This window comes from Crocodylus porosus, unplaced genomic scaffold, assembly GCF_001723895.1.
Source record: "Crocodylus porosus isolate Cpor-Errol unplaced genomic scaffold, CroPor_comp1, whole genome shotgun sequence".
Lineage (NCBI taxonomy): Eukaryota > Metazoa > Chordata > Crocodylia > Crocodylidae > Crocodylus > Crocodylus porosus.
Genome location: NW_017728931.1, coordinates 122,938,996 through 122,953,669, shown reverse-complemented (window position 1 = coordinate 122,953,669; position 14,674 = coordinate 122,938,996). Strand labels below are relative to the sequence as shown.

The 14,674-nt window shown below is 43.2% G+C and overlaps 1 protein-coding gene across 1 annotated transcript in view; it reads right to left on the bottom strand.

Annotated features, from left to right (window-relative positions):
- Positions 1-14,674, bottom strand: part of ORC5 (origin recognition complex subunit 5) — a 140,778-nt gene that overhangs the window by 85,421 nt on the left and 40,683 nt on the right. The window contains exons 10-12 of the mRNA XM_019543586.1: positions 13,361-13,413; positions 8,920-9,032; positions 1,893-1,937 (exon numbers count right to left, since the gene is read on the bottom strand). Of these exons, the coding sequence (XP_019399131.1) occupies positions 1,893-1,937; positions 8,920-9,032; positions 13,361-13,413 (211 nt within the window). The remainder of the gene's footprint in view (positions 1-1,892; positions 1,938-8,919; positions 9,033-13,360; positions 13,414-14,674) is intronic.

Sequence of the window (14,674 nt, the reverse complement as noted above, 5' to 3'; positions counted from 1 at the left end):
CACACCTGTGTGGCCTCCTGCCTCCCCTCCAGCTACTACCTGATCCTCCAGTAACACAAAACAATGCGAGGCAGCTGCTTTAAGTAAAACAATCAAAGCTCCCTCTGGGTCAACAGGCTGCTGCAGAAGACTCGTCCCCACTTCCCAGCCCTGGCTGCACCCCTAGGGTATCTGCTCTGGCTCACAGTTTCCACCCTGTTGCCTGCCTGTCCTGGCAAGAGCTCTCCTCCACAGAGAGTTCAGGACTGCACTGCTTCTCTGCCTCAGGTACCTAGGTTTATGGCACACCTCACCTTCTGGCTCTGAGCTCGCCAATCAAGCTCCAGCTGGGGCTTCTGACCTGGGACCATGCGGCTGCACCTGGTTTAAGTTAACCTCAGGTAAGGGGGAGTGGGGCAGGGGAAGGGCAAGGAAGGAGTGCGGGGAAAAGCAGCCCTTCCCCCACCCCGTGGCCAGTGCTCCTTGATGCAGCTGCTTGCAGCCCACGCAGGGCTGTCCTGAGCAGGCACAGGCAGCCTCACGTGGAAGGGATGGGGGTGGGAAACCCTGCTCCAGACTACAGCCCCTGCCAGGTTTTTCCCTGCTTGGGAGCAGGGGGAGGGGCCAGACCCTAGACTGGCGCCCTGAGGTGAAGGCAGGGAGGGAGGTTTAATCTACCCTCCCTCCCCTCTCCCACCGGCATAGGACCCCAGCCCTTTCCACACTTGAACAGGGAAAAGCCTGGCAGGGGCTGCTGCAACCCTGCCAGGGAGACCCCCCCTGGGATCTGTGCCAGTGGGAGAGGGGAGGGAAGAGGTTTTAAACCTCTCTCCCTCACCCTCTTCGCCTCAGGGTGCTGCCACTGGCCAGGATCTGGCCATATCCCTGCCCCTGCCAGCCAAGGGGCAAGTGGGGAAAAGTCTAACAGAAGCTGCTTCCTCCCTCCCCCTCCAGACACACCCCAGCTGGGAACTGTGCAGGCCAGGGTAGGGGCTTAAACCCCTCCAAAATTGTACTCAGTGGTGTGTCGGAGCCCAGTCATGCCTCTCCTCCTCAGCTTGAGCAGGGAGGGGGGAAAAACCTGAATATGTGGGTACATCTCAGGGTAGGTAACAGTTCTGAAAATAATTAGAATCTTTTAAAGTCCCCTGTAGTATATAAGCCAGAGGCAAGACATACAGATGGTCTGCAACTATAAGAAACTTGCTTCTGAGAGTTAAGCATTTATAATACTGTACTGATGTTTGTACACGCATCTTAACATTTTCATTGTTCCAGATAGACTGAAGTGAAATTATGTGCACTATATATTCTTTTAAATTGATTTATACATGTGTTTACTATTCAGCCAAGGATCAACTTTTCTGCTATTTTAAACTGATTCAGCTCCACTGAAATAGCTGGAACTGCAACTTTATATATAAAAGAAAGCGTTTAGTCATGATTCTACTAATTCTTTGCCCTTATGGAATTATTATACATATTATTAAGACACATAAATTGTCCATGTACACAACAGAAAAGATGACAACATTTTAAAACCTGGGTGTCTAAACTTAGAGTCCTAAATCCATATTAGGTATCAAAATTAAAGTGGCCTGGTTATCTGAACTAGTTAGCACTTGCTGTTTTTATGGATAATAGCTGGCCCTTCTGAAAAATTAGCTTACATATTAAGGGTTGGCTTGTTTAGATAACCAAATATGGATTTGAGTAACAAATTTAGGCCCCAGATTTGAGGATTTTGGCTTCTTGCTTCTGTATGTAGAATAAAGTAGAATTTTTTTAAGGGTTAGTTCTTAGTAAGTCAAACCACTATGATACCTCACAGTGCATGCTGTATGTGGAAAAATGTGGTATACAGGCAACATCACAAAAGGAACTGACATAGGAATTGAAAGCTGAATAAATACCTTTTCATGTTTGTTCAGAAATGTCTTCTTCATTTTCCCATGATGCTGTAAATGAAAAAGCAATTTTTGAGCAAGTATGACATAGCAAGAAGCTACAGTGACATTGCAGAACTATAATAGGATGAGAAAAAAACTAAGTAACAAAATTTTGCATCATGTACAATTACTATAGGTGTGCCTACTCTTCATGCCCTGATTCCATTTGCTCTTAGTAGTAATTTGTGCAACACCTGATTAATGCTGTTTCACTTGGCGCTATTTTGCTATAATGCTCATTTGAAATTGATACCCACTTTCATTTAGTGCTCAGTGAGTTTCGTTATAATGCTCGCAGCCATCATCTTGGGTCATTAAAAACAACTGCAATTGCCATCTTGGGTCATCAAATACTTTTGGTTTTGCTTAATGTTTGTTTTTTCAGGAACCAGTTAAGAGCACTAAGAGAAGGGTTGCCTGTACTGCTTACTATAACACTGCAACGTAATCGTGATGTGACTTGGCTCATCAAATCTTATGCTGTCTGAAGAATGAGTGACAACATTCACCCTGCAGGTAAACCTGTAGGGTTACTATTTTTCTAAACTGATTTATCAGGGGAAATACACACATTTAAATAAGAAAAGAATTAAAGAGTAAATCAGAAAATGCAGCAAGCTTCCCATGGATATTTAAATAAGCCTCCCATGTGTCCTTCACCCTCCATTCCAGCTCAACTCAAGGAAAGGACAAAAGTGTGTTTCATTTTTAGTGCCCTTCTTTTTTCCAAACATTAGTAAGGCAAATGGCAACCACTGGAATTTATATGCATCCCACTTGCAACTCTTTTACTTCTAAAGTTCACTCAGTTTTGATGGGTTTTGACAGCAGCACATCTGTGAAATTAAGTAATACTGTGTCAAAGGAAGATCAAGATGCAGAATTTGAAGGACAAGTGAGAAGTAGAGAAATAAGTAAAAAACAGAGCTGAACAGGTAAGAAAACTGTATAGAATAACAGTGTGGAAAGGAAGAGCGTGGACAGTCAGAGTCCTTTGGAATTTCTTCTCAAAGTAGATTAAGAGAAGGAAGAGAACCCATTGAACAAGAGATCAAAACAATTATTAAGGAGAGAATGGAGAAAAACAAAACAATCCCACAAGCTAGAGGTGGAAAAAATTTAAGGTTTGCATATCAAAAGAAATTGAGATGTCAATCAGTCTTTACTTATATGATCATGTGTTATTTTTCAGAACACAACACCAAAAGAGTTTTTCTTTATAAGGGACAGCTTATTACTCTGCACAGTGAATGACAAATCATTGAAAGGGTAATCCTCTTTTCCTGGTAAAGTGTATATGTAGAAGCTTATATTTGGGATTTCTGGACCTGAATACCTGTCCATTTTAGAGTTTTTATAGCTGTTTTTGATTGATTACTAAATAGAGTGTTATAATGTTTTAAGAGTCTTTTTTAAGTAACTTGACAATACAACTTTATATTAAGACAATGGCTTATGTGGTAGGTCATATATGCACAAAGTAAGCTTTACATTTGAAAACAAGGCCTTGAAGGAGAATCAAGGAATTGCTGAAAGGGGAAGGTAAGGTTCTAAGCTACCTGGCTTGACAGTGGTGGGTTACATGCTGTACCTGTGATGCTCAAGTCTTTTCTATGATGTACTTATATATTATTTGACAGGTAGGCACCCTTCTTAGCATAAGTACAGAAAAAAAACATGCTATGCTCTTCTTACAGAAAATCATTTGCAGATTATCAGGAAGTAACAATTATTTCATAATTTCTTTTCTTATAAAAGGACCTTTTAGAAATTATTTAATATTTTTCACTTAATCTGGTATACACCACTCAGTTTTTTATTTGCTTCTTGACATCACAGATTTATTATTTTGGTGTTTTAACAGTTTGGCAGCTTTCTGCCTCCCACAGTGCATGACATTACCTCTTGCTTCTCAATAGGGTAACTGTTTTACAAATGGAACCACTGCCATCTTTAGGTTAGTGCCAGAACAACTCTCCTTTTATTACTGTAGACTGTTTGTTAAAAACATCGTCTCAGTATTCAGAAGAAATCAAAAAAGGAAATAATGTTAGGAATTATTAAGAAGGAAATCATAAACAAGCAAAAATTATCATTATGCCCCTTTATAACTCTATGGTCCGTCCACACCTTGAATACTGTGTGTAATTTTGGTCCCTGTAACAGGATGGCATCCTAGGGTCACCGTGCACTCCCCTAGGGCCCGCCTTTAGTAGTGCCAAGCGTTCCCTAAGCACCCCTCGGAATCTCACCTGCCACGTCTTTGATGTTATGTATTTATTGTAGGGAGGCTGCCCTTCGTTCCTTTGGCTACGGTTTTCTGCTATGTGCTGGACCCACCTTGGTCTCCCTGGCACTTGGGCGCTCTACAGCTCTGCCTCACTCCGTATCCTGTTGACACTCTGTGCCTTCACAGTCTTGTCTCACTCGGGCTCTCTGAAGTCCTGCCTCACACTGCACCTCATGGTGCTCAAATGGTTGCTGCTCCTCTGTCTCTGGGGCTTCTCGCTCACCCCGAGCCTCACTGGCACTCAGGTTCTCCACAACTTTGTTCTGCCTTGTGGGGTACTCAGGGTCAGCCCTCTCCCAATACTGCGCCTTTGCCTTGGCGCTTGGGGATGACAGCTCCCCTCTGCTGCGCCGTTATGGACGCTCGGGGTCAATGCCCTCCCTGTGCTGTCCTTTCTGGCAGTCTGGGAGGCATACTCCCTTTGCTGCACCCTTTTTGGCTTCACAGTCACTGTCCACTCTCTCGGGGCCTCTCAGCAGTGCCCACTCTCTCTGGGGCTTCTCGCACGGCCCACTCTCTGTGGCTGGGGTCCACACTCTAACGTGGTTCCCCTATGAGGCCTCCTCCATCCCCCTGCAGCCTCGCCCGAACCTCCAGTGTAACAACAATCAAAACACAAGCCCCTTGGCTATAACACAAATCTACGCCTCATGGCTAAAACGTCCTCCGAACCACATGACAGGTGTTCCATCTCACCCATGTCACTAGCTGCTCACACATCCAGGCCTTTTCCTTTTCACGCATTCAGGGCTGAGCTCCTTCCTCCTTGGCCGCAGGCTGCCCCCTCTCTGGGCTTTGGCCTGCGATTTATGTCTCCTTAACTCCCTCTGGTTGCCCCTAGCAACCAGCACCTGAGCCACTACTCCAGCTTTCCAAGTAGCAGGCACCTTAGAGCCCTGCTACAGTCCCATATCTCAAAAAGCTTTCAGGAGAACTAGAAAAGATACAAAGAAGAGCAACGAGGATGATCAAGGAACTGGAGGGGTTTCCGTGCAAGAAGAGACTAAATAGGCTAGGACTTTTCAGATTAGAAAAGAAACTCTTCAGGGACAACATTAAAGAGGTTTATAAAACATTAAACAGTGCAGAGAAAGTAAACAGGGATTTATCATTTACTAATTCTCCTCACAAGTCCTGAACTGGGGACATAAAATGCCACATGTACCTGAATCCAAGATGATTCTGATTATAAGACAATGCCCCAGTAATAAGGTTCTATACATGGAAAATGTATAAAATTCTTATAATTTTTCATGTATGGAATCTAATTATTGAACGGCCATCTTCATTTTGCCCCTTCCACCAGTGCAATGGAGTGAGCAGTGGCAAGAAGGCAAGTGGTGGGGAAGTCCAGTAGCCTGACACCTGCACTTTGCCCCCTGCTGTCTGTCCACCCCCAACTTGACCCCTCCCAAGCCTGTGCAGCCCCCCAGAACCTTTTCCCCTCCCTTTCTCCTCCATTTCTGGCCCTAGACATGGAGCACACTGTCACTCCAGCACCCTCCAAGCAACACAGCAGTGGCTGCCGCAGCAGCAGCTCTGACCCTGGTGCTGGGCTGGAGTCAGAGCTGGAGCTGTTGCCACTGCTGCTGCTCTAACACGGCCAGGTGCAGGCTTGAGCAACCATGTGCTCCAGGCCCCAGGCTGGAGCTAGAGCTAGAGCTACAACAGAGGGCAAGCAGTGGTGGGAACAGGGGCTGAGACTCTGACTTGGAGTTAGGGCTACCTCATCTTGGATTCAAATGACTATGGCATGATGTTGTTTCTTTTACACACAGTGTGTAATTAAGTTGTAGAATTCATTGCCACAAAAGGTTGTAAAGGCTAGCAGCCTAGCCTAGCTCAGAATTGTTGGAGGAAAGGTCCATCAGTAAATAGTGAATATGGTGGAGACAGGGGTGCAGACTCTGAATCAGAAGTACCTACATTTTTTAATGCTAGAAGCTATACGGAACAGGACATGGAGAATTTTAGACATGTGCTGTTCGCCCTACCCCTCAGCATCCATCCTGAGCCACTGAGAGACAGAACACTAGGCTAAATGGACCTATAGTCTGACCCAGGAAATGGCATTTTATATGTTATGTTCTTATGCTTGGTACCCATTTTAATGTTTATGCAAGCTTGGCTAATAACTCCAACAGAAAATTTCCAACTTAAAATCCACACTGAATGTCATTACAATTTCAATAAAAATGAATTTTATTTTTACAACTTCCATGACTCAGACCGACAAAAATTGAATGCTTTTCCAGAACTGCTGGTCTAGTTGGATTTTGAGATGCAGCTAATTTGTGAATTTTGCCTTAACACCTGATTAAGTGCTAATTATTCTCTAGTGATACGTGTGACAGGAACTGGAATTTTTTCATGCTTTAGCAAGCCTTGACAAAATATTTAACCCAATTGATTTTAAAAAGCCGTCAAGTTTAATACATGATCCCTCCCAAAAGACCTTATAAATTCAGGTCCTGCTCTGTATTTTAAGCAACATGTAACGTGTAAGCAAGTGCAGAAACTGCAGGACTGGTGCAAATTGTCAGAGACGATTCAATGAAGGGAACAAGCACATGAGTGAGAAGGGGCTGGGAGGTGAAAGAAATGGGTTTTTTTGCATATATAAATAAATAAAATTATTTTTGACATATTTCTTGTTGGCTTTCCCATCTCCTCAGGATCTGAAGGTAACCAGGAGAAAATTTGGCAATTATAGCACTAAAATCATTACTTTTTTACACAACAATTTTTTTCAAAGGAATCTCTCTTGTCCAGCAGCAGAAGTGAAGTCAGCTATGTCAGTAACTGTAAGTTATCACAAATAATTCTCTTTTCTTCCAAAAAAACTGTAAAAGGAGAGTGGCCAAATGGAACTCCTTCAGCATTCATTATGGGGACATCCAACCACCAGAAAAATGAGTGCCTTACTCAAGTTCAGTTACATAACCAGTATGTTACTACTAAGGGCTCCAATTACAGACAATTATTTACAGGTTTTCTTTTAAAACAGGAAAAGAAATAGCCTTATAGCAGGGGTGTCAAAGAGAGCCCATGGACTGGATCTAGCCCTTGCAGCCCTATCAACCAACCCCCCCGTGCTGCCTGCAGGTCTCAGAGTTGACCCAGAGGCAACATGCGGGATGCACTAGATCAGGGATGGGCAAAATACAGCCCGCAGGCCTTCCCTCTGGCCTGCAGAGCCCCTTCAAAACCCACGTAATGGTGGCTGTCTCTCTAAAAGCCCCTGGCTGCAGCACCTCAGGCTGTTTCCTTGGGTTCAGGTTGCGAGGCAACCAACCCTGACCTCAGCCTGCCCCAGCTGGTCTCTCCCCGCCCCAGAGCAGGCCATGTTTGCAGCTTGAGAGGGGCGGGGGGGCTGGCGCCGATGAAGGGAAACAGTGTCTGGGCCACCTTCTGCTTTGCTGCATGGGACTGGAAAGGGCCCTGCCCTGCAGGTAAGTCCAGGAAAGCGGCTGCTGGGCAGGCTTTCCCCGTGCAATGCCATGCCGCTCGGGCCGTGCAGGGTCGGGCTGGGCTGGCACTGGCAAAGTCAGCACCAGGGAGGAGAGGTGGAGGCGAAGCCGTGGGCCGCTCGGGACAGGACGAGCCCAGCCGGAGCAGCAGGAGCTCAGATGCATTTTTCCCCCTACCTGCGCCGGTCAGTCCCAAGCAGTACACAGCTCCACTGCTGCTTTTGCTGGCTGGTGCAGACCCGGGTGGGCTCTTCCCGTCCCCAGCAGCACGTGGGAAGCTGGCTTCAGCCACAAGCTGCTCTGGATGGGGACTTCCAGTGGCAAAGGTCAGGAGGCAAGAAATCCGGTCCCAAGATGGCAAAAGGGGGTGGGGCAACTGAAGGGGGGGGGACTACCCATGCAGTCCTTGACAGCTCGCCAAAACTCATCAAGCGGCCCTCCGCCCAAAATAACTGCCCACCCCTGCACTAGGTGGTCCTACGCACCGCACAAGCTGCCCCTCCAGCTCACGTCTGGGAGTGGTGGAGCAGCCACCATGTACAGCACTCAGCAGTTACTCTTGGGCTCTGGGACCATGTCACATGCAGGACCCCCTGAAGCACACATCCTGGAATGGGGGAACAGCCATATATACAAACACAGCCCTGGAGTGGCCAGAGCAAAGCTGCACTGCATGTACTGCCCACTCCAGCTGTTCCAGGGCATGAGCTGTATCTGGTATGTGGGGCCAGTCTGCAAGTCTGATCCCACCTGCAGATCAATCCCATGCCACTCATCTGGCCTGTGGTGCTAGATGAGTTTAACACTCCTCCCTTAAATAACAGGTAGCTCATATCTAGATATATGGCTAATTCTTAATGTCCCCAATTTTCCCTTCTTTGGCTCCTGTGATTATATTTTTACAGGGCTCTAAAAAAATTCTTTAAACTAATAAACTGTATGAAAGGCATAAACACCCAATCAGTGGATCATGATTTCAATCCCTTCCTCTCTTCCTTTGTGCGATAGTGGTACCATATAATAATTATGCATGTCTTAAATTCCTATTAAATGTTAATGATGACTAATTGGGAATCATCATTGCTTGTGAACCAAAAACACACTTTGGATCAAATTGACTATTTACATACAAAACAGATTTGGAAACAAATATTCAAAAGAACTTTGAACTGGATGATGCAATAGGCTTGAGTCCAATATAAAGCAGTAAATAAAAAAATATAGGAGTTACCTTAAGGAAGAATCTTTTATCTGTCCGAGAAGGGTTGTAGGAAGCAAGGTAAGCAGCTATTAGTAGGAATTTGGAGTAATAAGGAAGTTCTACATGAGTATGTGCAGAAAGTCCTACAAACAAAACAAACAGGTTAAGAGTCACTGAAGAACCATTCTAAACCTGATGAGCCTGAGTTTAAACCATTTTGCTTCATTCTTGTTCTCAGGCATATTTACCTGGTCACGTTCCTCTTCTCTGCACGCTCCAATCCCTTAGAACAGCAGAGTTGGAGTATTTACAAAAATCCTACTGCTGGGGGCACACTTTGAAGAGGCGCCCATTCATTAAGACCAGCCCTCTGAGTTTGTTCGTCAACTGTTTCCATGAGAAGGGAGAGATCATCAGTGATCTAGAGTCCACTGTGCTGGGATCTTCATTTGCTGAACTGGTTTACGTCAAATCTCACATTTTAAAACTTTATCTTTTCTAAACGAAAGTAGTTTGGTAAGCTGGCAAGGACAAATAAGGTAAAACTGCCTTTAAATACATTTGCAATGCTGACGCCTTTGCAACTGAGATTTGACCTTTATGCTGTTCTACATTTGGTCAGGGACCAGCTCAACAATGAGCTATTCTAAACTGGAGAGCCAAAGAGCGCCTGTAAACACAAAGCAAGGCCCATGACATGATGAGTGTTTCTTAGTTGCAGCTCTGCATCTAGCTGTCATTCTTATATTTAATTTATAACTGAAGGTAAGGGTTTCCAAAGCTCTTTCAGCATGATTAATTTGCTCTCATCTGCTACACATTCAACTTTAATATTTAATCTTCACATATATGCATCAGGGTAATCAAGACTAGGGTTTTCCCTCCTCCCCCCACCCCCATCCATTCACTTTCCTGTTTTTTCTTTCAGATATTTGTCCAGCCATTCCACTGCTGCTTTATTTAAAATGCATGTGATTAGCACCATTAAGATAGCCTACTTTCTCAGCTGTCTGAGCAGAACTGTCTGAGGAGTTTCCCAAAGGGTCTATTTTGTGATTTCTGTTTTGTGTTTCCATCTAGGTTGTTCTTTGCCCTATGATATGTATATCTTGTGGGATCTGTACAGCACTAAGCATGCCTGTCAATGCTCAAATCCTGATAAAACAGTAAATATCAAAAAATGAAACATTAAAAAAAATTAAAACAAAACTCAGAGCCCTCACTATAATAAAGAGAATCATCAAATTGCAACTGACAATTTCCTTCTAGGTAGTCATGAAAGAGCAGCACATTTTCAGCTTTCACTTGCAGCCAAGTAGCTGTTTTATTTGTACTGAATTTTAATTACAAAATGCAATCCAAGATGAAAGAAATTCCTGCTTGTACATGATTTAGTTTAATCTGGAAATGCCTGTGTTTCTACTCCATCTTTCCAACCTGCTGAGATTAGCATTATGCACTAAACTGCTTGCTTAATTATATCTGCAGTACAGTTTATTACAATTAATTACTTTTTAAGCATAATGCTAGCATCAGACATGCTATTTACCAACAAAACCACTTTCCCTACCGTACAAGTTTAAAAGATCTTGAAAAACATGTTTTGGAAAAAAACTCTCTTTTATTAGGCCCATAGCAGACATCATTTTCATTGTGCGATGGGTAACAAGAATTTTTTTTTTGCAATGGAAGCATTACATGAAATGCATGGCTTGATGTTCAAAAGGCTTGCTCAGCGTCTGGAGGCAAAAAAGTGGAATGTGAGCTAGCACTGCTGGTACTTGCCAGCTAGAAGAGCTGCAGACCCACTTTCCAGGAGTGGTGAGGCGGTGCAGTTGCCTACCATACCCCATTGGCTGCACAGTGCATGTACAGTGAGCTCTCTGAGCTCGCCAGCTTGTCAGCAGAGCCCTGGAACCCAGGGGGTGAACGAGGATGATGCTGCCCCCATCCTACGCACAAAAACGTGGTCACCTGAGGTCACCTGTGCAAGTCTGGGGTGGAGGGACAGGACATCACAGCATGACCTGTCTTTTTCAAAAGGAAAACCTTTGAAAAATTATTAAGGAACACATTTGTGGGCATCCAGCAGGAAAAATAATGCTGAAGGGCAACCAGCATAGATTCATAGCACGTAGATCCTGCTTGACCAGCCTTGTTTCTTTTTACAACCAGGTCACAAATTCAGGAGTCAAGATAGATGTCATTTACTTGGATTTTAAAAAGGCCTTCAATACAGTATCTCATCCCATTCTTATAAATAACCTAAGTGGCTGTGATGTAGATGATTACACAGTCAAGTGAGTGGAGAACTGGCTTATGGGACGCACCCAGAGAGTGGTGGCAGATAGGTCAGTATCGACCTGGAAAGATGTGGGCAGTGGGGTCCCCCGAGGTTCAGTGCCATTCAATATCTTCATCAGTGACTTGGAGGAGGGTGTGAAGAGCACTCTGTACAAATTTGTGGATGACATAATATTATATGGCAAAGTAAGCACATGGGTGCAAAGAAAATGGATTCAGGCAGATTTGGACAGGTTGGAAAAGTGGGCAGAACAGAATAGGATGCAGTTTACCAGTAGTTAGTGTGAAGTGCTGCACCTAGGGAGAAAGAATCACCAACACACACAAAGATTGGGAGATGACCTTCTAAATAGCACAGTGACAGAAAGGGATCTCAGAATCATAGCAGACTCCAAGACGAACATGAGCCATCAATGTGACGAAGTGATTAGTAAAGCTAACCATACTCTATCATGTATAGCAGGTGCATCACAAGCAGATCTAAGAAGGTGATACTTCCCCTCTATGCAACATTGGTAAGGTTGGAGCTGGAGTACTGCATCCAGTTTTGGGCGCCGCACTTCAAGAAGGAAGTGGATAACCTTGAGAGGGTTCAGAGCAGGGCTACTCGTATGGTTAGGGGTCTGCAGGTAAGAACCTACGAGGACAGGTTGAGGGATCTGGATCTCTTCAGCCTCCACAAGAGAAGGCTTAGAGATGATTTTGCAGCCATCTACAAATTCATTGGGGGGGGGGAGGGGAACACAGCAAGGAATAGGATATACTCTGGTTACCAGTGTACCCCTTGGGGTAACTAGAAACAATGGCCACAAACTGACAGACAGCAGATTTAGGTTAGACATCAGGAAGAGCTTCTTTACAGTAAGGGTTACCAGAATCTGGAATAGGCTTCCAAGGGAGGCGGTGCTCTCCCCTACCCTGGAGGTCTTTAAGAGGAGACTGGACAAGCACCTGGGTGGGGTCACCAGCACTCTTTCCAGCCTAGGGCACGGGGGCAGACTCAATGCTCTACTGCAGTCCCTTCCGACCCTAAGAATCTATGAAATCTAGTATCCCCATCTACTAGGTTCTGCCAGTCAGCACACCCTGGGATGCTAAAGGACCTGGTCATTTCCTATCACTGTGTACATAACATTACCAACTGTTCAAATTAAAGCAGGATACAAACAAGCCACATGTTCAGCATTTAAAGAGTAATACCTTTGAGGATGGTTTATCGTTTTTGTGCCTGGTTTGCTGTTTTTATCATGTGATAAACTGCTTGAAAATTTAGCATGTAACATTTTATTGTGAAATTAACATGTTCATTACATCATAAAATAATAAATGTAATGTCTGCCACAACCTTAGGTTATGAGGAGTAAATGTACTAGTCAGCTGCAAGAAATTCTAGGTTCTGGAATAATCCTATGACTAATTCCCTTGGACAGATATTTGTTTTAAAAAACAAAGGTATGGCATGCACTCCAATCACATGCAGACTATCATAATGGACAACTTCAATAGATATATTTATCTTATTATTTAAAGGAAATTCTTACTGTGATGGTGACTAGGGGAAAAGATGGTTCCAAAATTTTAAAATGGGCAACAGTCACTGCTAAATGACAGAGAGCCATTTCAAAGAACATAAGGACTCAAAGGGGCTTCCCAGACCATTGAGTCCAGTGCCCAAAATAATTAAGCAATCCTGCCTAAATTATAACTGCAGGGTAACCAGTAAATTAAGATTTGCCTTAAAGTTTTCAGTAAGAGCCAGAAACACAAAGCTCTAGATATAGGAAGTTCTAGATATAGGAATCAAACTGTGACTTCTGTGGTTCAGGTGCCTCCCTTATTCACAAACTGGCCAGGGACTCTGTTTTGTTGAGGAATGCACTGTCAGGCTGTTGCCAGGGACAACATACTTCCCCATCATACCCAGGCAGTTCAGCTGGTTGGCATCAAGTATCAGCTAGAGATCAGTCTGCTCCCCACTCACCAGCACACGGGAGAAGTGGTTCATATCTCAAGATCCAGGAAGATCTTACACCATGAAGAAAATACAACCTGAGCCTTAGTTAAATCATGCCATTAAAGTGTTCATACGGTACCAGCAACCAGTTTGTTCTAGACAGCATATTTTACCTTATACTTATTACAGACAGTGACTACATCTGGTTGATACCTTTTACTTGTCCAGGTTCTCCCTCGTCCTGTTGTAGTCTCTCCCACTGTGAGCTGCCAGACAGACAACATAAAAGTACTTTTCAGACCCCAAATCACATTTTTAGAGAAAAGTATGCATTTACTGAGTCTCAATTATTAAAATTAATTCTTCTTTGAGAAAAATAAAGCAAATACTTGTAAGTTATGTGGTTCTGCATAATGTTGACTCCAGACTGGTCAGGTTACGTGCAATTTTCTCTATATAGAGAACTGCATCATCTAACTCCGACTGGCAAATAAGTATCCACACCCACATCCATCCACATCCACATCCATCACCCAGGTGATAAAATAGCAAGAACAGTGCTAAATACTACATCACTAAATTAGAAAGCATATATAAACAGCAAAATGCTGCTCATTTCTGAATGAATAATTTTAGAGTGCATAAAGTTTAAATATTCTGCCAGTGGAAATGCAAATATCAATAAGCAAACTGCTGTTTCCCCTTTGTCTAGCTCTAACATTATTCCAAAATATCTCCCTCTTCAAAACTCTGCAACTTAAGAAGCGATAATGACCAATAAATGCAATGTATTGTTTCTACCTGTTGATAAAATTTTGAATGAAAAAACCCTAGTAGCTTTAACAGAGTTGATTTTAAGTACTTTATGAAAGTTCACTCAATTAAAATGCAATATCTAATAGACTGTTTACCCAAAATCAGAAAAACAAGACTGCAATGATCTCAAAAGGTCATTTAGTTGAACCTTCTGCTCAATGCAGTAACATGCCTATCTAAAGTATCCTAAATCTTTGTACTTAGAAATCTCCAATGATATAGATTCCATAACCTCATAATAGGGTTCATAACTTTTGATCCATATATTATAACAGAGGTTTAACAACAGCTGAGATATTAGTCAGATAAAATTAATAGTTAATTAGCTACATTACAAGGCAGTGAATTGTTTATCCAGTGTATTTATCCAGCACAGAAGTACTCCTGGATCATCTTTTTTTACATAGTAAATTGAATAGTAAACCAGGTTCTGTTTTTATAATTAATTTGCAGTGATACAAAGGAAGATTCACAGTAATTACAATATTGTCACCTAAGAAAATATCATGTTTGTTTGAATTTTCCTGACAATTAATTTACAGATATACAGAAAGAAAAGCCTAAAGCTAAAACCCACAAATTTCAAATCTTATAGTAAATTAAAATGATAAACTTGAAATAGTAGCTTAAGTGTCTGAAGTGCAACTGAAATCCTACTAGCTTCAAGCATCAAGGACAACAAAAAGTCCTTTTTCAGATATGTGGGGAGCC